General features: G+C 38.0%; 2 protein-coding genes across 9 annotated transcripts in view; both read right to left on the reverse strand.

Annotated features, from left to right (window-relative positions):
- The window catches only part of gata3 (GATA binding protein 3), a 32866-nt gene extending 23013 nt beyond the window's left edge, over positions 1-9853 (reverse strand). For 3 of the 8 annotated variants that reach the window (XM_079622681.1, XM_079622674.1, XM_079622684.1), the window contains exon 1: positions 9765-9848. The gene's annotated coding sequence lies outside the window, so the exon portion shown is untranslated. Of the gene's footprint in view, positions 1-3675; positions 3763-9517; positions 9681-9764 lie in introns of those variants that run through there. The other 5 variants (XM_079622689.1, XM_079622682.1, XM_079622680.1 and 2 more) reach the window with 4 other exon arrangements.
- Positions 9854-10603: 750 nt separating this feature from the next.
- taf3 (TAF3 RNA polymerase II, TATA box binding protein (TBP)-associated facto) overlaps positions 10604-26911 on the reverse strand; it is a 47091-nt gene continuing 30783 nt past the window's right edge. The window contains exons 3-7 of the mRNA XM_079622701.1: positions 22379-24093; positions 15144-15223; positions 13150-13405; positions 11931-12037; positions 10604-11198 (exon numbers count right to left, since the gene is read on the reverse strand). Coding sequence (XP_079478827.1) covers positions 11084-11198; positions 11931-12037; positions 13150-13405; positions 15144-15223; positions 22379-24093 — 2273 coding nt within the window. The 3' untranslated portion in view covers positions 10604-11083. The remainder of the gene's footprint in view (positions 11199-11930; positions 12038-13149; positions 13406-15143; positions 15224-22378; positions 24094-26911) is intronic.

The following is a 26911-nucleotide window of genomic DNA, read 5'->3' on the forward strand; positions in this document are numbered from 1 at the left end:
TGCAGTGCAATTAATCTGGGTAATTGAAAAAATACCCATTGCCTGTGAGCACTGCGCCGAGCTAAATCCTCTCCGATAACGGATTTTAAAAGCACAACCTTCCCCATCTTTATAGGCGCACTAAAGCACCAATTCATTATCGGCCTTAAATAAATATAAAATAGACAGTGGCACCTTTGGCAGTAAATATATGCTGCGTTTCAAAATACAATTTTGTAGTGGGGAAAAAAGGAGCGCGGTTTGTGAGTTGGCTTTTTTGATTGACACCCTGTCCCCAGGATCATGTTTAATCCCTGCTTCACTCCAGTCTTTTCATAACTCATTTCTCCGCGAGAGATGGGGACCCTGATGGTTGCCTGGGAGACGGCGATAGCGCTAAGCCATTTCCATGTCTGCAGCCCATTTGCAACAAAGGTCGTCACAAAGTCATTCCCCGACACAGCGCGCGTTTATGATGACACTTTCCCGTTCTTTTTTCCCTCACCGAGCGCGTGCGCGCGCTGCCCAACATCAGCATCTGATGACGCAACTGCCCTTTCTGATCAAAGGAGATGCATGGCCTCGTGTAGGTGTCTTTATTCTGCACTCCCCCCTTTCTATCACTCCCTCCCTCTCTAATGCGCAAGGAGAAAAATGCCTTTACTTTCAGTCTAAATAGGCCTACTACAGAGAGCGCGAGGCGCACTACCGTTTTATTTTGACATTTTGTATCGACAATCTATTCCACCCTTTCAGGGAGAAGGATGCATATTGCATGACTGGGAAGCATGCCGGGAAAACTGAATAGGCTGAAAAGCTGTGCTTCGGTGTCATGCGACAAAACTCCATGGTGCACTAGCAAGGGAGCAGGGTTTACTTATGGTTTGCACGTATGATAATTAGCTACATTCATTCATTGTTTTATGAATGCTTAAGTGGCTTGCTTGTCTGTTCGCATACAGGGAAGATCGGGGCTAGTTGTCACATTGAGAACATTTTAATTTTCAATGTTAAAATATTGTGATTTTTTTTCTCGAAAATAAAACCTCATAATTTTGTTACAGCTTTTGGGCGCAATGAAACCACGCTGGCATGCATTCAGGCAACTAAATCAGAAATTATTCGAAAGGTTGAACTGTGCTGTCAGATGGGGCAATTTATTACAATATTTGTTTGTCAAAAAAAATGGTATGATATTTTGTGTTACCTTTTATAGTGTGTGTGTGTGTGTGTGTGTGTGTGTGCGTGTGCGTGCGTGCATGTGTGTGGCTGGCAAACCCTATTATGGGGATGTCCCCACAAAGATGGCAGTATCTGAAAACCTTTTCCTTGTGGGGACATTTTTTTGGTCCCCATGAGGAAAACAGCTTATAAATCACATGAAGTGATGTTTTTTTTTTTGTTTTTTTTTATGTATAAATGCAAAAATGTAAAAATAAAATAAAAAGTTTTCTGTGATAGGCAGGTTTAGGGGTAGGGTTAGTGTAAGGGGACAGAATACAGTTTGTTCAGTGTATAAAAAACATTATGTCTATGGAAAGTCTCCATAAAACATGAAAACGCAACTCTGTCTGTGCGTGTGTGTGTGTGTGTGTGTGTGTGTGTGTGTGTGTGTGTGTGTGTGTGTGTGTGTGTATGTGTGTGTGTGTGTGTGTGTGGTAGTAGGCCTATACTAAAAAGGGAACAACAGGCTTTTAAATGGGAGGTTCTCATTGTGACAACTTACCCCCATATACTATGACAGTTCAAAAGATCAATGTGCTGCGTTACTGAACTGTAGGCCTATCTTTTCCCCTGCGAAAACGGTGAAAATGTTCAAAAACGTTTTACTGTTTAAAATGCGTAGAGGAATTGACAGAACAAACCGTGAGGAATAATCAATGGAGTAGGATAAACCGTGTGACAACTAGCCCCGGTCTCCATTCACAGTCAGCGTTCAGACTCCATTCAACAGTTCAGACATTTTTCCTTGGAACGTTCATAGAAAATAGCTTGTTAAACTTGGCAGTTATGACGACAAATGATATGCCTCACACCCTTTTGCGATGTACACTAAGAACCCCCCCTCCCAGATTCGTTTTGTTTATTTTTTCTCTTCTTCCCTCATCAGAAGGAGAAAGTTTATAGCAAATGTCGTAAGGGCAGAACGCGATGTGAGTTGTGGAAGGCAGATAGAGCGTTCATTAGTGCCTTTGGTGAAATAATTACCTATCTCCGCGCTGCACCTTCACGCTGGAAGTTCGCGTGACGCCCACGAGGCTGATTATGTTAAATCCACGCGTGCGCGCGCCAGCATTCAGGCTATTGATCAGGCTATTCAAACATCACGCGCGCACCCTCTTTAATTGCACAAGGAGCTCCGGGCTGAGAAGAAACGCGAAATAAATAAATATTCTAATTAAAATGTATTCGAAATTCATCTGCGTTGGTGTCATATCACGTCCTTAATTGCTTTTGAAGCTTGTCGTTTCAAAACAATTGATAAAGAAACGCGCTACCTTTGCGTAAAAGGAAGATAAGCTCCGAGAGTAGCTTACAGTGCCTCCGATAAATCACAATTTCACTCTCACAAAAAGTATGCAGCAAACACATACAAAAGAAAAACTCTTTCTGAATTCAAAAAGGGAAAGATGGGCCGTTCACCTTAGAAGGCCCGTTCACAATCTTACAGATCGCAAGGGTAAAGCCATTTTATATGCCTTTAAATGGTCCAATGTGAATTATAAGAGAGGTTAATGACCAAAGTGTGCAATATATGGAAAAATAAAGGAGCTTTGATGCACAACTGTACTTGATCCCGTGATGAGTAGGCTATCTGTGATACTCTACCACATCCTTTTTCATTGTCCGAATGTTAAATGTTTCTTCAAACAGGCTGATAAAATCCTTTTAACATTGTGTCTTGATAGCATTGATGGCCTGCTGCATGCTTTAATGAAAGCAAATGAGATTACACACATAGTTGCGGGTCTATTGATGTGGAATATGTTTAACCTTAAAGATCCACGCTTGTTTTAAATAATAATACCTTAACTAAGAAGTAATTTTACGAAAATATTTAACTTGTAATATTTTTTCATGGTTAGTTCTTAAAAATTCAAGGCAAGTAAAAAAAAAAAAAATATATCCTATATTCGCAGAGTGGCTTCCTAAGTCTGTTTGCATTAACTTTGATTTTCATATTATGGATAAATAAAGTTCATATTAAAGTCAATGTGTTGATGTTTATTGACTTACAAACACCAGTGTCTTGTGTTATAAAGTTCACCAACAGGGGGCGTCGTGATTTGATTTCTTCATCATCATTATCATCATCATCATCATCCTTATTAGTCTTTGTATTATTTTTGTGTAGACTATTTCTTGTTTTTGTGTTTGCATGTGTTATTTTGAAGTCTGTTTAAATCTTGGACTGTGTCAATTTGCGTGGATAAATTTGACTTGCAAATGAACAGTTTACAAAAGGCAAAGATACTCATTAAGATTTTGCAGAATGGACATTTTTGCCTGTTTTCTCAGAAAGCTACAGATATAACTGAACAAAAATATATAAATAAAGCACAGATAAGTACCATTTCATTTCAAATTCATAATGTTAAACCAAGCTTGCTCTTATTTTAGGATTATCATTAGATCTGTGTCTATGAGTGTATTAATCAATCTGCCATGAGATGCCTTGTTTTCTTCTCTTCTCACCTTTAGAGGAAACTTGTGTCTCTCCTCTGACCTCTTCACGTGACCTCTGACCTTTGTGGAAGCTGTGAGTGACGTTTATCTTCTAATCTGCAAAAACTAACATCACTCAGAAGAGTCTTCACAACAAGCATGAATATGTGTGAATGTAATTAAAGTGCTTGATGAATGGCTTGATGAATTGTTTTCCTTGACCATCAAAAATGTCCTGATACAATGATATCATCAGTCACGTCTATGACATGGGGGCATTTTTTTGATTAAATAAGCAAAAACAAATAATGATTAATGAAATACATGCAACAAGTTTTTCATGCTTGTTTTATGAACTTGAGTGTAATACACTTCATACATTCACTAAAACTCACATTGACACCACGGCTTATAAAGGTGAAGCTCTAAATAGAGCTAGATGTTTGCACATACCACCTGGATTTAGATTTTGTTATCAAATCAATTCACATAAAAATGTAAGTGGGACATATGAGGCCCAAAGAACAATGATGATAGGCTATATTATGAAAATGATATAACCATAAAGTTTTAAAAACAGAGTCCACAACCGCATAACGATAACGACAGAGAGGAAGGATCTTACTGGTATATATAGTGCAACAGTCGGGCTCCGGATGTAAAAACTGAATTATTATTAATGATAATTTATAAACCTTTAAAGACTGTGAGCTACGAGGTTATTAATCAGAAGTATTTGCTTCTGTTGAAGCCGTTAGACCGCATTATTTTAACTTGGTTTTAAAATCATCATGTTTAAAAGCTGAAATAGTGGTGGAAAAACTAAATTTCCCATGATGCTGTGCAGATTATTTCACCAATCAGAAAGTTGAAACAAACAACAATCACCACAAGTTCTCAAGCTCCGCCCACTCCCAAGAAGCACAGTAAATACTTAAATATTTGAATGTACATGTATGCATATTTTGCAATAAACTTAACATACATTTTTAAATGAGTATAGCTTTATATTTCTCCATCATTTTTAATTCAATTATGTTGAACTTGCTAGCAATGCCTCATGGGATTGTAGTTCTTTCCATCACTAAAGCAAGCAAGCACACACTCTTAAACCTTTGGGTTTTTTTTTTTGTCATTATATTATTTTCAAATATATATATATATATATATATATATATATATATATATATATATATATATATATATATATATATATTGGCTATATATATATAGGCTATATATATATATAGGCTATATATATATTAGAGCCGAGACTTTAACGCGTTAATTAAGATTAATTAATTACACAAAAAATAACGCGTTAAACATTTTCAACGCATTTTAATCGCACTTATTTTTGCACCGCGGAACGTTTCTCACTGGATGAGTTTAGGCGGACCGATTATACTGGAGCACCAACTAGCGTTCATAACTTCCATAGACAGTTTTAACTAAACGACTTAATGGCAAAAATAGCACTGGTCTGCTGGACTTGGTTGAACAAAAATAAACAATATTTTGTTGCTTAAGCTTATGTATTCAGTCATTATTCAATGGTATACTAAAAATCCATGTTAAAAAAATTACTTCTCACTGTTCTCAGGTCAAATATTTATATGCAATTAAAATGCGATTAATTTCGATTAATTAATTACAAAGCCTCTAATTAATTAGATTAATTTTTTAAATCGAGTCCCGGCCCTAATATATATATATATGTATAGGCTATATATATATATATATATTATTATTTTATTTTTTTTCTAATCAAAGTTTGTAATGTTGTGATTCACCTCGTAGGTGATTGGCTTGGATCATGGCTTATAACGCCTTAACAAATACTTTTTTTTTTTTTTTTTTAAATTTGAATAAAAAAAGAAATAGAATTTTTTTTATTTCAATTTTTTTAAATCCCTATGAGAGAATTTAATGGAACTACCGTATACTTCCGGAACCAACGCTGTTGAAAAAAGTGGGCGGTAGTGCACTCTTTCTAATTGGAATTTTTTCGCACTATTTATACAGCAAAACGGCATAGAATAGTGCATAAGTACGTGAACTGGGATGCACCCGTTTCCTCGAACAAGAAAAAGATGTACGACGGGACTTGATTTTGTCCATCAGATGATGTCATGTGAGTGACAGGTTGTCCCGCCCTCGCGACAGCGAACGTGTCATCAGAGAAGAGATGTCGTTGCAACAGGGAAGAGAAGTTATTTTGATTAAAGATTATGAGGGGGCATGTGAATGTTCAAAAAAAAAGTGCACAGATAAATAATTTATAATGAGTACTACAATATTCCTTAAAAATCTGTTTTATTTATTTATTTTCACGCGACTTTAAAGGGCATGTTGCAATTTGTTCAAAACATAGCCTAACTGATGCACACACTTAGAATAGTCTATTGGAGTGAACGCTATATTAGTTATCGTTTCAGGTGTGAACGGGCATATAACCGAAACCGGTTTGAAGCCATTGCACGAATTTATTCATTTGACAAATCCACATGGTTGTGTCGCTTTTACATTTATAGTCATGACCTTACGGCTCATCTTTGCTGCCTTGCAAACATTTCACGGGTGTTTTGTTATAGAAGGTGCTCAGAGCTCATAGCTATTGTCTGTAGATACACCGTCCTTTAAGAAGCAGTGCTGGATACCAGTCTACATGTGGAACGCATTTCTTATCACCACCCAGTCCACTGCTAACTGCTCCCTGCTGCAGCAGAGCAGTCATTTCTGCTTTGAAACGAATAACAATGCAACAATAAAGGCCTCAGTTTTCTGTGATAAGCGCTAACATAAAGAAATGATCTCGCTACGGCAAAGGCTCATTTAGCCAGCCGTATCTGTGCGATTAGCGGAAATGACAGGTAGTGAGGGGATATTTGAGGAGATTTTAAATGAGTTCAGTGGCGGAGAGTCCGCATCAGGTGGAACACTTCAAACGCTGCTGTGTGGGAGCTAAATAGTCATATTGGCAGAGCTACAAAGGGACAGACTGATAAGACAAGTATTTTACCCGGTTTACCCTCCATATGATGATGTAAATGCTTTATGCGCTTTCTTGAGTATATTAATACAATTTCTCAAATTTGTCCTCATTATTTCACTCTAAAAAATGCTGTGTTGTTTCAACCCAATTTTGGGTCAAATATGGACAAAACCAGCCGTTGGGTTACATTTTTAAAGTACATTTTTAACCCAACGTTTGGTTTTTACCATATTTGACCCAAATATTGAGTGTACTAATAAAAAAAAGAAGTATAGTGTGAAATATTTGTTGCATTCTTAAATGTAGATCGATTGTTCAAAGTATAGTGTCCCAAAAATGTATTTTGATGCTTTAAAAAAAATTCTTATTGTTTTCTTTACTTTTTTTAAACCATGTTTTAGCCTATTTTGAAGAAGACTAGCAAATAAGTTTCACAAAAAGACGTTTGTAATATTTGTAATATAAAATACAGGTGAAACTCGAAAAATTAGAATATCGTGTAAAAGTTCATTTATTTCAGTAATTCAACTTAAAAGGTGAAACTAATATATAGACTCATGACATGCAAAGTGATATATTTCAAGCCTTTATTTTTTATAATTTTGATGATTATAGCTTACAGCTTCTGAAAACACCAAATTCAAAATTAGAATATTGTGAAAAGTTTTTCAGAAGCTGTAAGCTATAATCATCAAAATTATATCAGATAAAGGCTTGAAATATTTCACTTTGCATGTCATGAGTCTATATATTAGTTTCACCTTTTAAGTTGAATTACTAAAATAAATGAACTTTTACACGATAGCCTATTCAAATTTTTCGAGTTTCACCTGTACACTGTAAACCAGAATAAGTTGGCAAAAGAAATGAAGAAATTCAAAGTTTAAGTAAGCAAAACATGACTTTTTTTTTTTTTTTTGTACTCATACATTTTAATTGCTCTTAACATGAAATATTTGAGTAAGCTAATTAATTCATTTAACTTAAAATTATCATGTAATCTCAACTGAAATATTTTTAGCAGTGGAAACTGGTAACACAATGCTTTGATAGTATTATAGCATAGCAATTGCTGAATGAGTAAAGCAATATAGAACATCAATGAATGAATCGGTTGAGAAAATGATTCAACGATTCACTCAAAGACGGTGAAATAGTGTACAATACATACAGCTCTTGCTATTTCTATCCACGGAGCCTGTACCATGATGATAGTTGAACAAACTCAGGGTAACAGGATTAGTTTCAAGTTGACAAAACCAAACCAATTCAATCAGGCTTTGTTGGTACAATGACGCGGATCATCAACTTTCTCTGTCAACTCAGGCTTTGATTCTGAGTTCATGGAGCGCATGCAGATGAAATTGTGACATCAGTAGTGAACAGCCAATCACATGCAACAACTAAATGTTTAATAATAATAATTGTTACACTAAAATGGCTCACGTGTGATGGATTAGGGGAATAATATTACATAAACAATATATAAATCACATAAAATAATTATAATAAATAGCATACCTGTCTACCTAATGACTTCATGGTATAGGGCCCGGAACTACTGTAACTGTTGTAGGCTATACTTTAAAATATCAATTGTACCAGGCAGCAAAAATATTAACGCAGTTATGCACAACAAACTTCCGTATTCTGTAAAACAGGTTGAACGTATTCTGAATGTTTCCGGTTCAGTTTTTTTTTTGGTATGCTTCGTTAAATATAAAGCGGCGGCAGCCAAGTTTTGAGTTCAGGAGTGAGAAGTATTGACACACATTTCATGATTTGATTCATGAGCCTGGGATTCGATTTTGATCTTGATTCAATGTCGAATCATTTATGGACTACGTGTACATTTTTCTCAAGGAAAAAAAATCTCTCTCAATGTTGTAAATTATACAGGGAATCCCATACGGAAATGTAATATATGTACACATATGAAATATACATATATTAAATATATCCACATATATAAAACCTATTAGAAAATTGAACAATTGACATATAAAACCAGCCCATATATTTTATGTATGTATAATGAGATAGAAATTGAAATGAAATGTGGATATGTAGACTTGATCTGTAGACTTAAATAAATAGTTAATTAAATAGTAAATAGTTTGGCATATAAATTAAACATATCGGTGACATATATGGTCAAAACATACAGTATTATATAAATAATAATCATATACATAATGTTAATAATATTTCAATATACTCATTTAATATGGCAAATTTATATATCTATATCAACATATATGTAGAGATATGTATGTGATAGCAATATATTGTCTTATATTTAGCATAATATGACGGCGTCACTACCGATAGGGACATATGTCATATTACATTTCTGTATGGCCTGTCAGGTAACCTAGGCCTACATTATTATTATTAAAGGTAACTTTTTTGCAAAGCACAATTGTTGCTAAATTAACAAGCAACATATTTGAATACAACTGCATAAGGAAGTTTTTTTGATCATATAAAGTTATAATAATAACTTACTCCTCTCTGGAGTAGGCCAACATGTTTCCTCGCTATCTAACTGGACATTGAATGGCTTTACTGGGGTAACGTGACATTGTTTGATCTGTTTTAATAACCCATATTGATCTGTTTTATCAGTGGTTGGAAAAACTGATTGAGCGATTACAAGAGACATATACTTTAATGGTTCTTTCAACATGCCCTTTGATGTTAAATCATGTTTATTTTGTAGGCTACTGTAACTAGTAGTAGAGGAAGAGGTGGTCATCCACGTGCTACCGCTTCGCTTGACAAAAACGGTATTTATTGTTTGAATTTCGTAATAAAACTTTTTCGTATTAAAATGTTGAAAGCTGAGACTTTGTTTCATATCAAAAAGTAACCTGCCCCGTCTTGTCTGTCTGCGCGTTGGCCGTGTCCTCTTTGCTCCGCGATATGTTTTTTGTGGATATGGATGCTGAATTCGTTAACGTTGGCAGCCATCTTTAAGATGCTTTCAAATGAGTTACCAATTAGCATAATAACCGATGTAAATCGCATGCAGATTAACCTAAAATAAAAAAAATAAAAAATTCTCTATAATATTTGTAAATACGCCAACAATAAAAATAAATAACTAGATACGTTAGCTTACCTTAAAAGTTCGTAGATATCGGCGTCAGTTCACTGCTTCAACAAGCGGATTCGATGATACCTTTTCCTGTTTGTCCATGTGACCTTCGAGTCGTCATACAGCCCATGGTAGCTATAAACAAATGCTTCAAATTATATATATATATATATATATATATATATATATATATATATATATATATATATATATATATATATTTTTTTTTTTTTTTTTTTTTAATCTTTTTAGTGTTTAGGCCTACATGTGAAAAGTTCACTTGTTCATCTTTCTTTGAAAAAATGTCATTGCTTTGACACTTTATGCAACACCAAACACTTTTAAAAGTGTCAACATACTTTTTGGGGCCACTGTAAGTTGAAACCATTACATTTTTTTGTTAGGACAAGAATAAAAATAGCACTTACCTTGCGAGGATTGAGGATGTTGTACACGCAACATATCATTTTTCAATAAACAATGCCCATATCTCTGGTTATCTGTTTTTTGTTTTTTTATTATTCAATGTGTTCTTGAAAAAACATTTCATTGCATAACTGACACTTCATTTATCATATTTAACTCATTGCAACCTTTTTGGCAATATAAAAAACATTTACACTACGGTTCCCAAAGAGCATTTGAGAGAAATGAAAAAAAAAAAAAAAAGAAGCAGAATATACAGAAATATCACTTCGGTCAAATAATAAAATACATTTAACCTTTTATTTATTATTTTGACAGTGCTTATGAAAATCCTTTTTTAAGATTACAGTCACTGATTTAGCATTTGTTTTTTTCCTGAATGAGTGGACTACCTATCTGTACACCCAAACGAACGACAAGACAACCAAACAATAAGATGTGAAAAAGCAACTTTTAATTAAATCCATAGTAAAATGAAACCGCACCTCCAGTCAAAATCAATCAGAAGAACGATATTAAAAGGCAGATTATAGTACAGAACGTGTTTTTTTTTTTTCTCCTGGGTGATTTGATGAAGGGGCACATAAACATGGAACAACCTTTAAATGAGGGCGAACTGAGAGGTTCATTTCAACACACATCTACTGAACAATCATGAGCGCGGTACAAAGATCATATAGACATACTGTACGATCCTCCACATAAAAAAGTAACATATACAACATTTGAAATTTTCATTTTTAAAAAATACATTATGATACCGGACACTGAGTTAAGTTAACCAAGTTAAAAGAAGGGCTGGGTGAAAACAAAACAAAAACAAACAAATGCAGCAAAATAGAGTTAAGGCGAAAACAGATGAGCACGGAGACGGGAGAAAGAAAAAGAAAGAAAGGAAAAAAAAAAAGAAATGTGGGTCAGTGCGCTTTGCGTTTCCTTTTTTTTGTCTTCTTGTCTTTCTTCTTGCCAGCGCATTTCACACAGAACCACGGCTGGTCCTCCGGAGGGGCGGCTAAAATACCCACACATGGCCTGAAGGAGAGAGAGAGAGAGAGAGAGAGATCGATGAGTCTCACTTACAAGTTGTTCGTCATGATACCAATCTATATCATTCAAGTTTACGTTGCCAAGTTTTGCAGTCCATAAATTCAAAACGGAGATTTAAAAAAGCTCGTCTTTTACATATAAAACTACTTGATCACTCTCAGCATCAAAATATCTGCTTTCATCATGAAAGAGACACAATTTGTTCTCTCTGTGTGTGTGTGTGTGTGTGTGTGTGTGTGTGTGTGTGTATTTTTGATCTGTAAGCGAAACGCATCAAAAAGATGATTCCCAAAAAGCTTTACAGTAATGCCAGGCAATCTAGGCTCAAATTTTTTTTTTGATTGGCACTTCCTTTGATTTACTTTGTGTTGAAGTGTGTGTGGCTCTTGAAATGGCATGAAAGAGAATTAGTGTAAAATAAAACTACTCTGTAACTTTATTTCATCAAAACATACTGCATTTTGAGCTTTTATGTAAAAAGAAAAAAAATCTTGCACCACACAAGATGAATGAAGACGATTGTGTGACTTCTCCTGAAGTCAGGATGAAATCAAAACTGAGACAACTTCCTTATAGACAAAAATTCCCATCTACAGTTCTTTCTGCAGAACACAGAATTTCCTTGGAAATCATGTCACATTACAGAAAGAAAAATAAATAAATAAGTGTTTGGCGGAGTGTGTAATGTTGTAAGAGAAGCTGGAAAGAGCTTTTTACCAGTGATACCAGTCGTCACACTCGTCACATCCGATCATGGGACTGCCGTCATCAGGTTTATTACATCCTGGACAAATCCAGATCTGATTACCCCATTCGTCTCGAATCTGTGATGAACAAACACAAGAATCAATATATTAAATCAAATGAATTTGGAAGCGTTACATCTGGCATTGGTCAAAAAGGAAAGTAAAACACACACATCCTCTATCATTTCTAGTTGAAGGTCAGAATAAACCGTTCTTTTAGCTAGAAAATGTAATATATAATTAAGCATAAGCAATATGTGTTAGATATGAATTATGTTTTCAATGCATTTATAAGCATTTTGTTCTCAATTATGAAATGTATGTTTGAATTAATCTAATTAAATCAAATAACTCCTCAAATTAATCAACAACATCAATTTGTAATTCAGTGCATGCTATTTAAAATGTGTTTCTTGCTCAAAGCAAAGGTCAAATTGATAAAGGAAGTCACACGTGATATTTATATAAAACGAATAACCTCTTGTACCTTAGCTTGATTATAAAATGTAAAGTTTCATCTTTAAATTCTGATTGGAGGAGCCACACAAAACCTGATACACATCTGTAGAACTGGATATTGCCGTATCATGTAATTGCATGACAACTGTAAAAAAAAACTAAAACTAAAATTATTTATTGTGTTATTTGTTAAGATATAAACATAAATATAAACAAATATGAATATAATATTTTCTATGAATAAAAATTATATAAATATGAATCATATGTGACCCTGGACCACAAAACCAGTTTTATGGGTACATTTTCTAAAATTGAGATTTATAAATCATTTCCATTGATGTTTGGTTTGTTAGGATAGGACGATATTTGGCCGAGATACGACTATTTGTAAATCTGGAATCTGAGGGTGCAAAAAATTTAAATATTGAGAAAATCGCCTTTAAAGTTGTCCATTTATATTCGCGACTGTGTAGCATTCACTCACAAAAATATATTTTTTATATATTTAAGGTAGGACATTTACAAAATATCTTCATGGAACATGATCTTTACTTAATATCCTAATGATTTTTGGCAGAAAATAATTTTGACCCATACAATGTTTTGTTGTAAACAAATACACCCGTGCGCCTTGTGACTGGTTTTGTGGTCCAGGGTCGCATATTAAAATGAATACAATCCAGTCATTAATTTCCAATAGTGTTCTCGTGTGTATATTTGAGACTTACCACGTATGCACTGACGGTCTCTGTGACGACGCTGCACCCCCGTGCCTTGGCCTGGCTGGGTGGCGTCTGAATGGGGGCGGCTGGGGGCGCAGGGGGGAGGACAGGAGGAGGGCGGGGTGGAGGTGCTACAGGTGCCGGGGCAGGTGGAGGAGGAGCCGGAGGGGAACGCATCCGAGCTCCTGGACCCGACCTGGCCACTGGGGTCCGTGGTGGAGGAGGGATGGGTTCCGACTCTGGGACCACTTTACTGATCACACTGGTGAAGAAAGAGAGAGGGAGAAAGGGTTTATTTGCCTATGCCCTTATATGCAGCTGATGTTTTCCTCACATTCATGCATTTATACAAACACTGGCGAATATTAAACTGTAAATATTGATTAAAAATTATTATTCGTATACATAATATTGATAAAAAATGCTGCCATGATGAGGCATTCTTCCGTGATGGCCAAAAAAACAATATAATGACCAATATTATAAATCAGCTTTTCTATTTAAAAAAATATTGTTTTGATTATGAATGAATGAGTCAATTAAATAAATAAAACAGTACAAATAAATGAATTAATGAAAAACCTAACCCAACCAATTAAAATAAAAGTACACATTTAAACACAAAATATGTATGTATATAATCAAATTAATAAAAAAAATATGTTCACACTAAAAATCAACATAGCACCATTTTATTGGGATGCTATACTTATGCCTGTTTGAATGCTTTTGTATGCTTGCATTAAAAAACAGTCCTATAATACTGTATATATATATATATATATATATATATATATATATATATATATATATATATATATATTCCAAGATCCTTCATAATTATGGCAATAGAGAAGAACTTAATGCAGTCAATCTTAAACGCTACCAGACATACTGATTAAACCCTGCTGTTGCCGAGTAACCGGTTGATTGACAGGCTCGGAGAGAGTGGACAGCGGCGCTTGCTGTGGTATTGACCCTGAGAAGGGCGTGTCAAACGGTCAGCTCCGATTACACACACAGGCACTCATTATTTATGCTTCATCTGACTGACACACACACACACACCACAACGATGCACACAGCTCCCTCTCGGGGGCAAAGATGGTGTGGGGTATGCCCTGTCCAGGATGTGACCTCGAAACCTTTCAGAGGTCAAAGTTGCCCCGTGTCCATGTTTTCACGTGCATCACAGGAGCTTCAGTTGAGATCTCGGAAAAATTGACATTATTTTTTGTTATTTATTGCTGATACAAATCAGTATTCTTTTATCTCTTACTTTCATCACTAATATACAGAGCATCCCACAAGTCTTTCAACCTAAAATAAAAGTTCAACATAAACAACACCTACAGCTTTGTGCTTATATGTAAATGAAATAAAACACAAGGACAGACATAAAAACACATTTTCCTCTTGAAAGGACTGCTGATTGTGTTTTTCCACACAGCAGACTACAGGTGCACGAACACAGGCGACATCAGACGCGCGGCGCACTGAGAATAAAGGCCATGCTTTACAAACAGACACACGCTCAGACGTAAACACTAATGCTTCCTGTCCTGCATGCAGGTGGAACTGAAGAAGTGAGGACGAAATTCAAAAGCACAGTCAAAACACAGTGTAGACACTTTACTTTCAGAGTCGAAATCACACTGGCCATTAAAGCGACATCAGTCATGTGTAGACGTTCAGGAATCAGTAATCGCCTTACCTGTAGTATGGCGCTGTGTGTGTGTGTGTGAGGGGGTTAAGTGGTGTGAACACTAGCGCTATTGATAGGAGTGTGCAGGAGGGGGCCATGATGTGGGGTGTGTGTGTGTGTGTGTTTGCCCCCCTCAAAGACCTCATGGGCCGTCTGGGACTGGTCACAAGACCCAAAGCCTGAAACTCACACCTGTACACAGACTCAGAGACTCTGGCCACACAGAGAGCTGCCTGATAGTCTTAACTCTTCATGTGTGTGTGTGTGTGTGTGTGTGTGTGTGTGTGGTACTTACATCTTGTCTTGTCCAGCACCCACTCTGAGGGTCAGTCGGGGAATGACAGGAGACGGTGGGACAGCGGGAGAAATATCAGCCTGGACAGAGACAAAAAAAATCATTTGAAATATATTGCAATTACCTTTTTTAATAATTCTATTTTTGAAGTCTCTGTATTTTTATCATCAAAAACGTTATCTAATAAAATAAATGTATAAAATTTCGAAAATTTAATTTTCTAAAATGCAATTTATTTGGAAAAAAAATAATAAAATAAATATATATATTTCCCTGCCCTCTTTTATCTTTCTTTAATGCTTTTGTCTATCCAATAGGAATTCACAAATGTTATACTAATTACCGATAATCTCACGATAACCGATATGCAGTTTTATGTAATAATTCCATTTTTCCTGTATTTTGAAACAATCGCATTAAAACTGTGATTTTTACATGCTTCTTGGTGAAATGAGGTGACAAAACAAAATGTATAGCATAAAAGTTCTAAAATATTAAACTATTTTTATTTAATACTGAGTTTGAAAAGAATAGCTAATATTTTATAATATAAAATTCAAAACAATGGCCTTATAAGGCCTGTTTACACCAAGGACAATAACTATAAAGATAACCATAAAGATATAGTTCTCAATATTAAAAAATAGCAGAGTTCATACCACAGTGATTCCAACTTCATACCAGAGTATGAAATCACTGATGAAAAAAATCCCTAATTAATGATAAAAACATTGACAGCCAATCAGAATCCATCCTGCTGTAACGAGCTCGAGCATTTAAAGCGACAGACAAGCACGTGCTTAGAATAAACAGAACGATATTGTCCGTTGGTGTGGATGCTAATATAGTTCTCTTTATAGTTATCGTTCTTGGTGTGAACGGAAAAAATTCTAGTACCGACAACCACATTTTTACTGAATCCACAGTGTGTATAGAACCAAACAGCTACTTCAGTATTACTTCTACATGCACAAAACGTGGTGTCTCAGGTGACGACAGACAAAAATTGGCGGATATTAATGTCAAAAGTAGCTAATATCACTTTTGTCTAAAATAACAATCACCAGACATGTTAAACTGTTGGAACGCATGTTTTATTCACAGCTGCAAGACGACAGAACGGTACTAAGGTTATCAACCAGTGGTTTGGGGTGGTGGGGGTTATCTAGGGGTAGAGGTTATCTTTCCCAAAACTTACAGTTTTGACATAATCGTGAAAACCTAAAGTCGGCTATTAAACTAAGAAATAAGCTACTAATAGGGACAAGACCACATGGCCTCACCTCAGACGCTCGCACTTAACACGGCAACATGGACAACATAGTGTCCTGCTAATCCAGTTTAGCTAGCACCAGGGTCAGTCCTCCTGAAAAGCCCTTTATGTACACACACCTCTGATGCTGGCAGGAGTGTGTCCTGTCCGGGGCCATGGAGGGGTATTGGAGAGGGGTACAAACAGACCCCAGTACAGAGATAAAAACAGCAGAATGGGATGATGCACAGAACAGAGCGCGTGAGAGATGGAGGAGATGATAGCACAGGGACGGATAACGCGGCGCTGGCTGAGGAGACCGGTGTAGAGTGTGTCTCGGGGGTTTTTCCCGAGGCTTAACGGGAGTGAGGTGCTCTTTGTGTGTTTGTGTTGGGGAGAACCCCTGCCGCTGTAGCGCTTTTGTCCGCCCAGATCCCCCATAATGCCGCTGCACTAATTGTTTAACACAGAAACACGTCTTTTCTCTCTTTAATGTTTTTGTTTTTATTGTTGCTCCGCGCATTCATTACAAAACCTTTGTGGATTTGGAGACTCCTCCCTGTGTCTCGCTCTCTCTGTCTGTCTACCACCCCATCCTCTCTCTTTCTCTCGGTTTTTCACCTCCTTTCTTCTATGGAAAGAGGGGAACGTAAGTATCAGCAGAATTGAGAGGATGGCTGGCAGGTTGCATCATTTGGAGAGAATAGGAGCGTGAGAGGCTGTGTTAGCCGCTGCATTAGCATATATGCATGAACACACCTGGCGAGTGACGCCAAAAAAACAAAACAAAAAAAAAAAGCTCTGGAGGTATGCCTGCGCGAGCAATTCTCGTTTCTCAGATTCGCTTTCAGATCCGATCGTCCCAAATGGATGGCTTTTATGAAGCTTTATGACCATGACTATCGCAAGTCTCTTCTAGCAATACGTGCTTGGGAAAGAACCGCCAACCCCGATTGCTCCTATATACGGGTTACACTATACTGGGGGATATACAAGGGCTGCAACTCTAAACTGCCATAAAAGATTGATCAGCAGTTTGTACTTCAGTTGATTAGAGGAGCTCTTGAGTTAACGCTGGACTTGGCACAATGAACTTTCGACTCCCGTGTTAATCTATGGAAAACTCCCTCTGAGAGAATCGGACAAAAAACAAACTTGTTTCACCTTGTACCGGTTTTTCCCGCTCTGCTATTCAACAACGGAGCCGCATAATCTACAATTCCTCGGCAAAAGAAATGATATTTTACCCGAGTTGTGACTTCGCAGTCTGAATTGAATGTGATGAAATAGAAAGAGTGGGTAGCACTAAATAAAACAAAGACAATAAACAGACTTGTAGAAATTGGTTTTGCTTCAAGACCCAGATTTTACAATAGAATCAAATGGTGAACCAACCAACTCAGTAAATAAAGGGGAGGACTGATTTTATCCATTAGGAACTGACCTCAGCCAGAATGAAGGGAGATGGGATGGTTTACAGGGCAGTGAGAAGTAAGGGATTTGTGATGTTATCCGAAAAGGCAGAGAATTTTTTTTAATTTTGTCTAGTAATACGCATGTAAAAACCGACATTAAGTACCGTTAACAAATTCGTAAAATAATGTTTGAATCTTAGTTAACAGTTAAAATGAGTCTTACAAATTGCTTGCTGAATCTGTCAGAACGGTTACAGCATTACCAATGATTTTAGATTGTGAACGGTCATTATAGTTGTATAGTTTTAAAATGCAAATAACTTGCACCTGTGTGTAAAATGGTACCTGTGTTTTCTAACCACAGTGGGGCAAAGGGGGAACTGCCATCCAAAACAGAAGCAAGTACAGACCTCTCAACCTCCCTAAGGAAGGAGCCAAGGCCGTGTGTCTTGACGATAAGGCGCATGTATGTGTGTGTGTGCGCGCGTCTAAGAGCGAACGTGTGTGTGCACACTCAGGGTGACCCACAATAGCAGGACGAGATAGTACTATCTGCTTATGTTAATTAGTCTTTAAGTGGTTGAGGAGGTGGCAGCAATGTCTTTCTCCCTAAAAGTGCCCCGTCCTACTTAACCTACTCCTATCACGATTAGGCCCGCTCATTCAAACACGCACCGCACGCGTCCCCAACATAAATGGCTGCGGGATCGCGCAAATTGATTAATCAGCTTCTAAATGGATGTAAAGTGCTGTAGTTAGCGTGACCCGGAGACCGGCGTAGCTCTTTAAAAAAGCGCTATGAGCTAAGGAAGCGATAACGAAAAAGTGAAAAAGGAACTCTTGAAATTTTACAAGAGTGTAATACCATAAAGCGCAATACAATTAAATCTGATACAAAAGGTCCTTTTTGTGTCGTTTAGCAAAGAGTCAGTAAGAGTCAGTGTTCAATAGGGGTGGAGTTAAGAGAGACTGCTCAGGTTACAGAGAGGAACCCAAATCAAAATAGATTTTGACAATATTTAAAGTAAACTGTCTAAACCAAGAGGCCAGTGTTCACCACATACCTTTACGGTTCATACCAATGACCTCAATCACTGCATTGCAAAGATATTTTATGCAGTTTGGCATTCATGTTATCTCTGTTATCTAGCCAGTTGCAAAAACTGCTAAAACTAGTCTTGCAAGTTAATTTTGGCTAACTGCTAGTTGGTCATATTAGTTCTTCAGACACATAATGGCTACTTTTATGCAACTGGCCCAGGGCAAACGCAGAAGCACGGCGTATATCTCGGCCATCACGGAATACCCTTCCTTACTGATAGGGTTGGGATAGGCTTAACTTTTTAAAGAATACTGGAACTGAATGACATTCAGGACATTTGGTTCCTTAAACAGTTGAGCTGGTTATTTTTTAGATTAATTGATTAGAGAAGTTCTTGACTTGTTGGTACTTGGATCATTTCGAACTAGACTAGATGAAGTTAGTGACTTGTTGGCTATTTATTATTACTGTGTACCTTAATATCGTGTTTACATTGGGGGGGCGAATGTTATTGCATAATATTTTTCCATGCCAACATAGTTTGACACCGTCTACACTGGATATGTCAAATTGAACGGTACAAATCCATTTATAATCTCTAGTCAAAAGTAGCGCAAAAAAAGTGTTCAGAAATAGAACGGGTATTATAACTGATTATGTCTTCTATTTGATTTGAATGTTTAACCGTGTCCGGTGTAGCAGTGGTGTAAAGTATATGTAAATGTAATTAGTTAGTATCTTTTTGGCTACTTTGTACTTTTTTGAGTCTATATTCAGTATGACAAAAATACTTAAGTACTGATAAAATCAGATAATCTAATACTTTTAGGTATTGAAATTGGTGCCTTTTAACTTGTAATCATTTTTGCTTTGAGTTATCAGTGCTTTTACTTCAGTATGGTTTTCAAGTAGTCTTTACACCTCTGTGGTGTAGACACACAGTCTAAGGCCCTGTTTACACCTTGTATTAAGATGCATTTTAGTCGATTGGATCACAAGCACATGAAGACACATTCCCATTTACACCTTGTATTTTAACCCGTCTCTTTTGTCCATTTTTAACCACTTCTGTTCTGATGTCTTCGAGAGAAGGGTCTATGGGCGGGTAAATGTATGTTTTTTTTTCAGATATTTCGATCTAATGGACAATATAAGCTTGCGCAATTTACTCATGAACGCGCCTAGAGACAACGAAAAACATACGGAGAGCAGCGGCTTTTGCGAACGCTGTGAGTGTTAGGAATCAGGAACGGTGAGAGAACATTGTGCTTGGTACGTTTTTCGTCTTCAAATCAAACTTGGGTCTCCAGCCAACAAAGTTTAGGTCCCGTCTTGCAATCCGGTCGAATGCTTTTTCGACTACCTCTGGAAGTGCTCGAAAGTGGACAAGCTCAAAACATTTTAGACTCCGTTTACACCTGTATTGTCCACTTGTGATCCGATCGACCAAAACACATCTTAATACCAGGTGTAAACAGGGCCTAAGGCTTTTGAGACTGAAATCAGCTGACTGGTTGTTCATATAACAATAACATATTGTGTCTCTGAAACAACTTTACTTTTTGGCTGGCATCGCTTTCTCTAACCACGTGTCATATAGAAACCTTTTTTAATGATCCAATAATTTACACTAAATAAAATCAAGTCCAACCCTATGTTTTCTTTCTTATTTTAACCTGTGTTTTTCATTAAACTGAATATGGAGTCTCAATCAGAAACACATCTGAAGTAGGCTGCAAAAGCCATTTCAGTTTGACTTCTTGTTTTCAAGTGAGCAACTAAGGACTAAGTAAAGACTGCAAGAAAAAAAATGGCATAATCTCTTTTGCTTTTTTCCCCATCTCTCTCTATTGTATCATTTGTCTCCTCTTTTTCCCCCCATCTCTTCTCTCTCTCAATTTCTGTAATTCAGTGTTCGGTGGCAGTAGTTCCGCAGCAGTTCTCAGGAAACAGCGCTGGATGTTGTGGTTAAGGTCCAGAGATAGCAGATTGCATTGTGGTCCCACAGCATTGGCATTGTGGCTGGATTTGTCCGGTTTTATGTAAACGCAATACTCTTTTCACCTGAACTAATACAACCAGTGGCGTAAAGCCCCTTACTGCTACCGACGGCATTTTTCTGCTAATCTCTACGGATTTAAGTCCCTTGCACACATACCTCAGGCCAACGACTGATAACCCCCCCGGCTCCCCATCCCCTCAGCTCTCTTCCCTCTCTCTTTTTCCTCTTTCCTCTCACTCTCTTGTCTCTTTTTCTTTTCTCCTGGATGGCAGCAAAGCAGCCTTGCAAAAAATTAAAGTGATGGAAAGATTTAAGCAGGTGGAGAACGACAGAAATCACTTTCTCAATCCCATCTCCCAGTGGCAGCAGGAGACGGAGAAAAAGATGGAGAGAAAAAGAGTGCGCGGGGGTCAGGGATTCAGGTAACGCAAGAAAAAGAGACAGAAAGCAGGAAAAATGGAATTCTGCAGCAGTCCAAACCAATTCAAATTCAAGCTGCTCTGATGTGGTGTACATACATTATCACTGTCGTTGGACAGTGAAAAGCGATTGGAGGATGAGTTTGATAAAGAAGAACTAACACACTCTTTCGTTCAAGCTCTTTTGCAGACACACATACATATACACACTCTAAAATGGGATATGAATTGGGTAAACAGAGGCTTTGAGGTGTTTTATCCCTTGTTTGATTTGCACACAGATTGATAGTCTATTGTGTATGTGTATGTATATGTGTGTGTGTGTGTGTGTGTGCACAGGGGCTCCATGCAAGGAGCAGGATTCCAGGGACAAATCGACCGGAAAAGACGGAAATGTAAATGTAGCTCGGCGATCTACCTCTGATCTCAAAGGTACACACACAAGGAGACAGAAAGATACACACACACACACACACAATGAGGCCAGCTAGTAAATCTGTATGATTCCCATGTGTCTTGCATTATTGATGCTGTACCTGATAGTCATATTGAATTCATGTGGAAGTTTATGAATGGTCCATGCGGCCTTATGTAGTACGTGTTCAATGATAATTACATCACAGTTGCGTATGAAAAGCTGAGAACACGACGCAAAGTTGTGTACACGTACCCCTTGTTCTCGCTGAATATTTTTTCACTTTTTTCATCAAGATCGTTTCATGTTGACTTATAGGTTTCAGTAGAATGATTAGCTTTTTTACCAACAAAAAGAAGTATAGTATGCTTTTTAAAAGTTTGCCGTTTTGTGTCACATTTTTCATGTAGCAAACATATGTTGTTCTCATAACATTTCCCCTCTGTCATATTCAGCATTGAGAAGTCAGATTAATTTTAAGTGAACCAATTAGTTTGGGTAGGTTTTTACTTTCCGTTATATCAACACGGGCGTTTTCTATTCTTATAATTAAAACATGTTGTAATGTAGCTAGCTATTATTAAAAGATTGTAGTGTAGCTTTTACTATAAGTAGTGTGACTGTAAGAGGGCAGCTTGACTGTTCAAAAGTAGCTTTCCCAACACAGGATGAGACCAGAGGGAATCTTACCATTAAACTTTGTTTCTCAAGTTTTGGCTTGTCTTTTTCCTTTTCCTTCGTCTTTTCTTTCTTCTCTTTGTCTTTCTTCTTCTCCTCTTTATCTCGCTCCTTCTCCCTTGCCCGTTCCTTCTCCCGTTCCTTTTCACGCTCCTTCTCTCTATCTTTCTCTTTCTCTTTTTTCTTCTTCTTCTCTTTCTTGTCCTTCTTCTTGTCTTTGTCTTTGCTCTTGGTATCCTTGGTGTTCAGGAACAATTTATCAGGGAGTATTGGTGGCAAAGGGGGCAACATTGATGGGATTCGTAAGCAGGACTGGGGGCTGAACAGCGGGCTGGTGGCGGCAACGGCAGCGGCGACGTCTTTGGTTACTTGAGATATCCTCTTCTCCTCCTTGCCTCGCTCCTTACCCTTGTCTCGTTTCTCTTTCTCTTTCTTATTTTTCTCTTTATCTTTCTTCTTGTCCTTGTGTTTGTCCTTTTCTTTCTTCCCGCCAAGGCTGTCTCTCCGCTCTTCACCACCAATTACGAGCGATAGCTCCGGCCAGGCGATCTTGTTCTCCTCCACCTGCCCTCGCTCCTTTTCCCGCTTTTTCTCCTTATTTTTGTCCTTGTTCTTTCCTTTCTCCTTGCCCTTCTCCTTGAGTCGCTCCTTGTCTTTCTTCTTCAACTTGGCCCTGATGTCCTTCTTGAGTTTTTTCTTCAGAAGAGTAGCGGTAACTGGGTCTTTTCGTTCCAGGGGTAGTTTGAGAGGTGGCGGCGGTGTAGGAGGCGAGTCAGGTGGGGACGACAGGTAACTGGGCTCTGGAGGTGAAAGACTCGGGGCCTGAATTGGCTTTTGACCCTGATTGGCCTTTCGAATGACCTCATCTATAGAGTCATCCATCGTCCAGCGGTTGGGTGGGTTGAGATGTAGGGGAACTGGCGGAAGCGGATGTTTTACGGGGAGAACTTGTGGAGGTTTGACATAGCTAAGTGTAAGTGCAGGTTTGGGTGCAGGTTTTGGAGGGTTTGTCCCCTCACTGTCTGAGTCCGAGTCATAAGCAAATGGGTCTGATGTGCCATCTCCACCCGCACAAGCACGAGCAATCACAGCAGCAATAGAGTTCTCAATATCCTCGTCTCCTGTATCAAGACCTCTGAACTGGCCATCGCGAGAACTATCATCTCCGAGAGGTCCGGCCCAACCACGCCCAGCTGCATCCAAATGGGCAGGACTTGGCCGTGGGCTGCGGGGGCTTTTGGGCCTGCCGGGTGATCTCTTCCCAGCCTTCTGATTGATCTTGGGTGGAGTCAACGCAAGCGCTCGGCCCAATATACCAGTGGGTGCAGAGCAACCCCCTCTTTTGGGCGATTTGTTCTTCTGCCGTGCAGGAGAGGGCGAGGGCAGTTTGGGCTTGTGTCCAGGTGTAGGAGGTGCCACAGGAGGTCTGGGTAATTCGGGGGAGAGGGGAGGCGAGGGAGAATGGGGCATGTGTTGGGAGTTGAGGGAACTGAGGGGTTCCCGTGGTTCGTAACTCCATTCAGGGCTAACGCCAGGTTTGGTGCTTAGGCGGGGTCTCTTGGCGGCAGGCAATAAACCCTCAGGTCTGGGACTCTGTCCGCCATGTCGACTAAGCCAGTTCTCATCATTCTCCTCTTCCTCACCATCCTCTTCCTCACCCAATGAGACCTGCATGGCCTCGGCAGAGGTGCCCATATCTGCAGGAACCGGTTCCTCCTCTTCCTCATCTGCCAAAGAGAAATATATAAAAATATTAATATCACAGGTTTCAAATAAATCAAATGCAACCAGAATATCCAAAATTCAAGAATCAAGAGCTGAGAAACAGGACCAAGATATGATGTAAATTAGACTGAAAGCTGAATCAACAGCATAAATGACACAACTTATTTAATTATTCAATAAGAACATTGTGGGAAAAAATAAGACAAATCAGAAAGGTGAAAATGAGCAATATTAACTGAGGGGGAACATTTCATGCTGGAATAGAGGGCGGATATCAGAGCAAAAGATCAAAATCATCCACACCTGATTACACAGCAGATCAACAGAGCGAACAAGACACACACACAAAATCAGACCCACATCCAAGTGCGGAAGCAATCTCTGGTTAAATCAAACTTTTTTTAGTCTCCAAGCACTCAACACACACACACACACACACACACACACACAACACACACACTACACACTAGGGTGGTGTGATACCAGTTAACCAGTGGTAATCTGGCTACTGCAACTCTCTGCACCACAATGGATGACAGGAAGTGTAGGCAGAGCCCTCTGACACCCTCTATTATAAATAGTGTAATCTATATGGTAATATTGTTGTATTCTATAAGCGCAGAATGGGGATAAGATAACATTGTGACTTTAGGCTTTCTTCCGGCCGGTGGAATTGTAATAGTTATCAAAGGTTATTTGGGAATGACACGGCGGCTGCTCTCTGATTGGCTGTGGCCGGTTATTTATGATACGAATTATGATAAAGATGATGTCTCTTCTGCGTCGGTCGCTCTCCCTCTTCTCGGCCCTTTTGCACAATAAATTGCTATCGTTAATCACGGGAAGGCTTTGTGCCGGCGTGATTACCGCGCCAGCGCCGTAATAAGAATTTTTATTTAAAGGAAGAATATGGATTTGTCATCACCTCCTCAGCGTGAAGTAAAGTGACAGTATTTCACAACGCTGACATTTAATTTGTATGGGAAAAAAAGGAAAAGCAGCATGGGTGATATTTGCATTTTATGGCTCTATCCTCCATTTCTTTTCTTCTTGGAATAGAAGGACTCTCTCTTTTCTCTCATACAATTGGACGTTTCCACGAACAAGGTACAAAATAGGGTCTGAAACTCTTAAAAATGAAGTAATTTTCCTTTGGCCAAATGGCAGGTGAAAATAGGTGCTTAACCTTCAGAAAATGTTGGTTGTCCACCTCATGAGGTCAAACTAAATAATATAAGGGCCATTTTATTTTACATTCATTTCAAATGTAAAACTAAACAGTGACAGTGTTGAAAATTAAGTTTGATTTCAGCTCATCACTCACTTAGGAGGACCAAAGTGGTTTGCCTCTTTTTTTCAATAAATTGTCAATAACTAACAAGGTTTAGCTTGACGAATGTTGCTAAAAAAATAATTTGAGTGAAAATTGAGAAAGTTAAACAATTATATACATGTGTCTTTTTGCCATTCTGTATAAAGTTCCTATTGTCATTTACTGGCGTCACAACGTTACGGCGCGTAATTTTTTTAAAAATTGATTGACTTTTTGAAACTCAGACAAATTTAACTAATTTGGTTGGGTGATACAGTAATTGGACGCGTTTAAAACTACCTACTTGTCATTGTTTGCCAATAATAAGTTACATAATAGTTTATCTAATATATCTAATAGTTCTCAGTACACGTGCATTTGTGCCTGTAATGCTTCAAATAAGCAAATTACATCATTACACCATTACATATGAAAATCAGCGTGTGTTTGAAACCAGTGCTTATGGGAGGGATTGAAATGAGAGATATCTGAAAATGTGTGTGATAATTTTCAGTCGTCGGGCCTCTACTCGTTCGTCCAGCAGAGAAACGGCTCCGTTTTCACTTGCAACCAGTTTCTCTTTCATCTGATATCAAAAATCAACCCCCCCCCCCCCTTCCCATTTCATTTGGCACCGCCGAAGAAAAGCACGGATTTGTACACTTGCACACATAAACACACGGCGCTTAATTGATTGTGTCACTTACAAATGCGAATAAGACTAAAGACAGGGAGTGATAACGGGAGAAAGCCACTGCGCCAAAAATGGTACATGGGAATGAAAACAAGCTTACACACACATTGTGAAGTAATTAAAATGGATAGATAAGAAAGAGAGTGAATGAGAAGAGAGAGAGAGAGAGCTGTCAATTTACAGAGTCCAATGCCTGATGCAACTAACCAGCTTTCTCATACTGATACACACAAATAGTTAGGTATGGTAATGGGGGGGAACGACTCATATCGCTTTCATTAAAATCTCGCCCACCCCTCCCTCTGTGGTACTTTAAAAAGGAAAAGTTGGATTAAGGCCTACTGCAATTAAAGGCAACTCATTTATTGGGGGCTCCAATCAATGCGGAGCGCGAGAAGCGGGCTAAACGAGACGAGATAAGATGCGTTTAATGTTCCAATTCCACACAGCCTCTGTGCGGGACGATTACTAACATCTGAGAGCGTCCTGTGTGCATGGGCAATACATTCAACCTGTAGAAGTGTTTGATAGAGGAATCATCTACACCACACAACGATTCCTAAAACAGCTTATTTTAGACTGGTATTGTCATATTATAAAAAAAATATACTCTTGTATGCCAGGTTTCAACCAATATTAGGCAGTTATCAATTATTTCTACTGTACAATATATTGTTTTGATGCCTGATTTTATTTGTAGCGTTACAGATTGGAGTATAGTGTGAAGGTTCTTTAAATAAATAAAATAATATCAGCCATCATATTTGTGATCCGCGTAACTTTCTGTATTGATGCATCCCTAATTAACGTGTGT

Source organism: Phoxinus phoxinus, assembly GCF_949152265.1.
Source record: "Phoxinus phoxinus genome assembly, chromosome: 9".
NCBI lineage: Eukaryota > Metazoa > Chordata > Actinopteri > Cypriniformes > Leuciscidae > Phoxinus > Phoxinus phoxinus.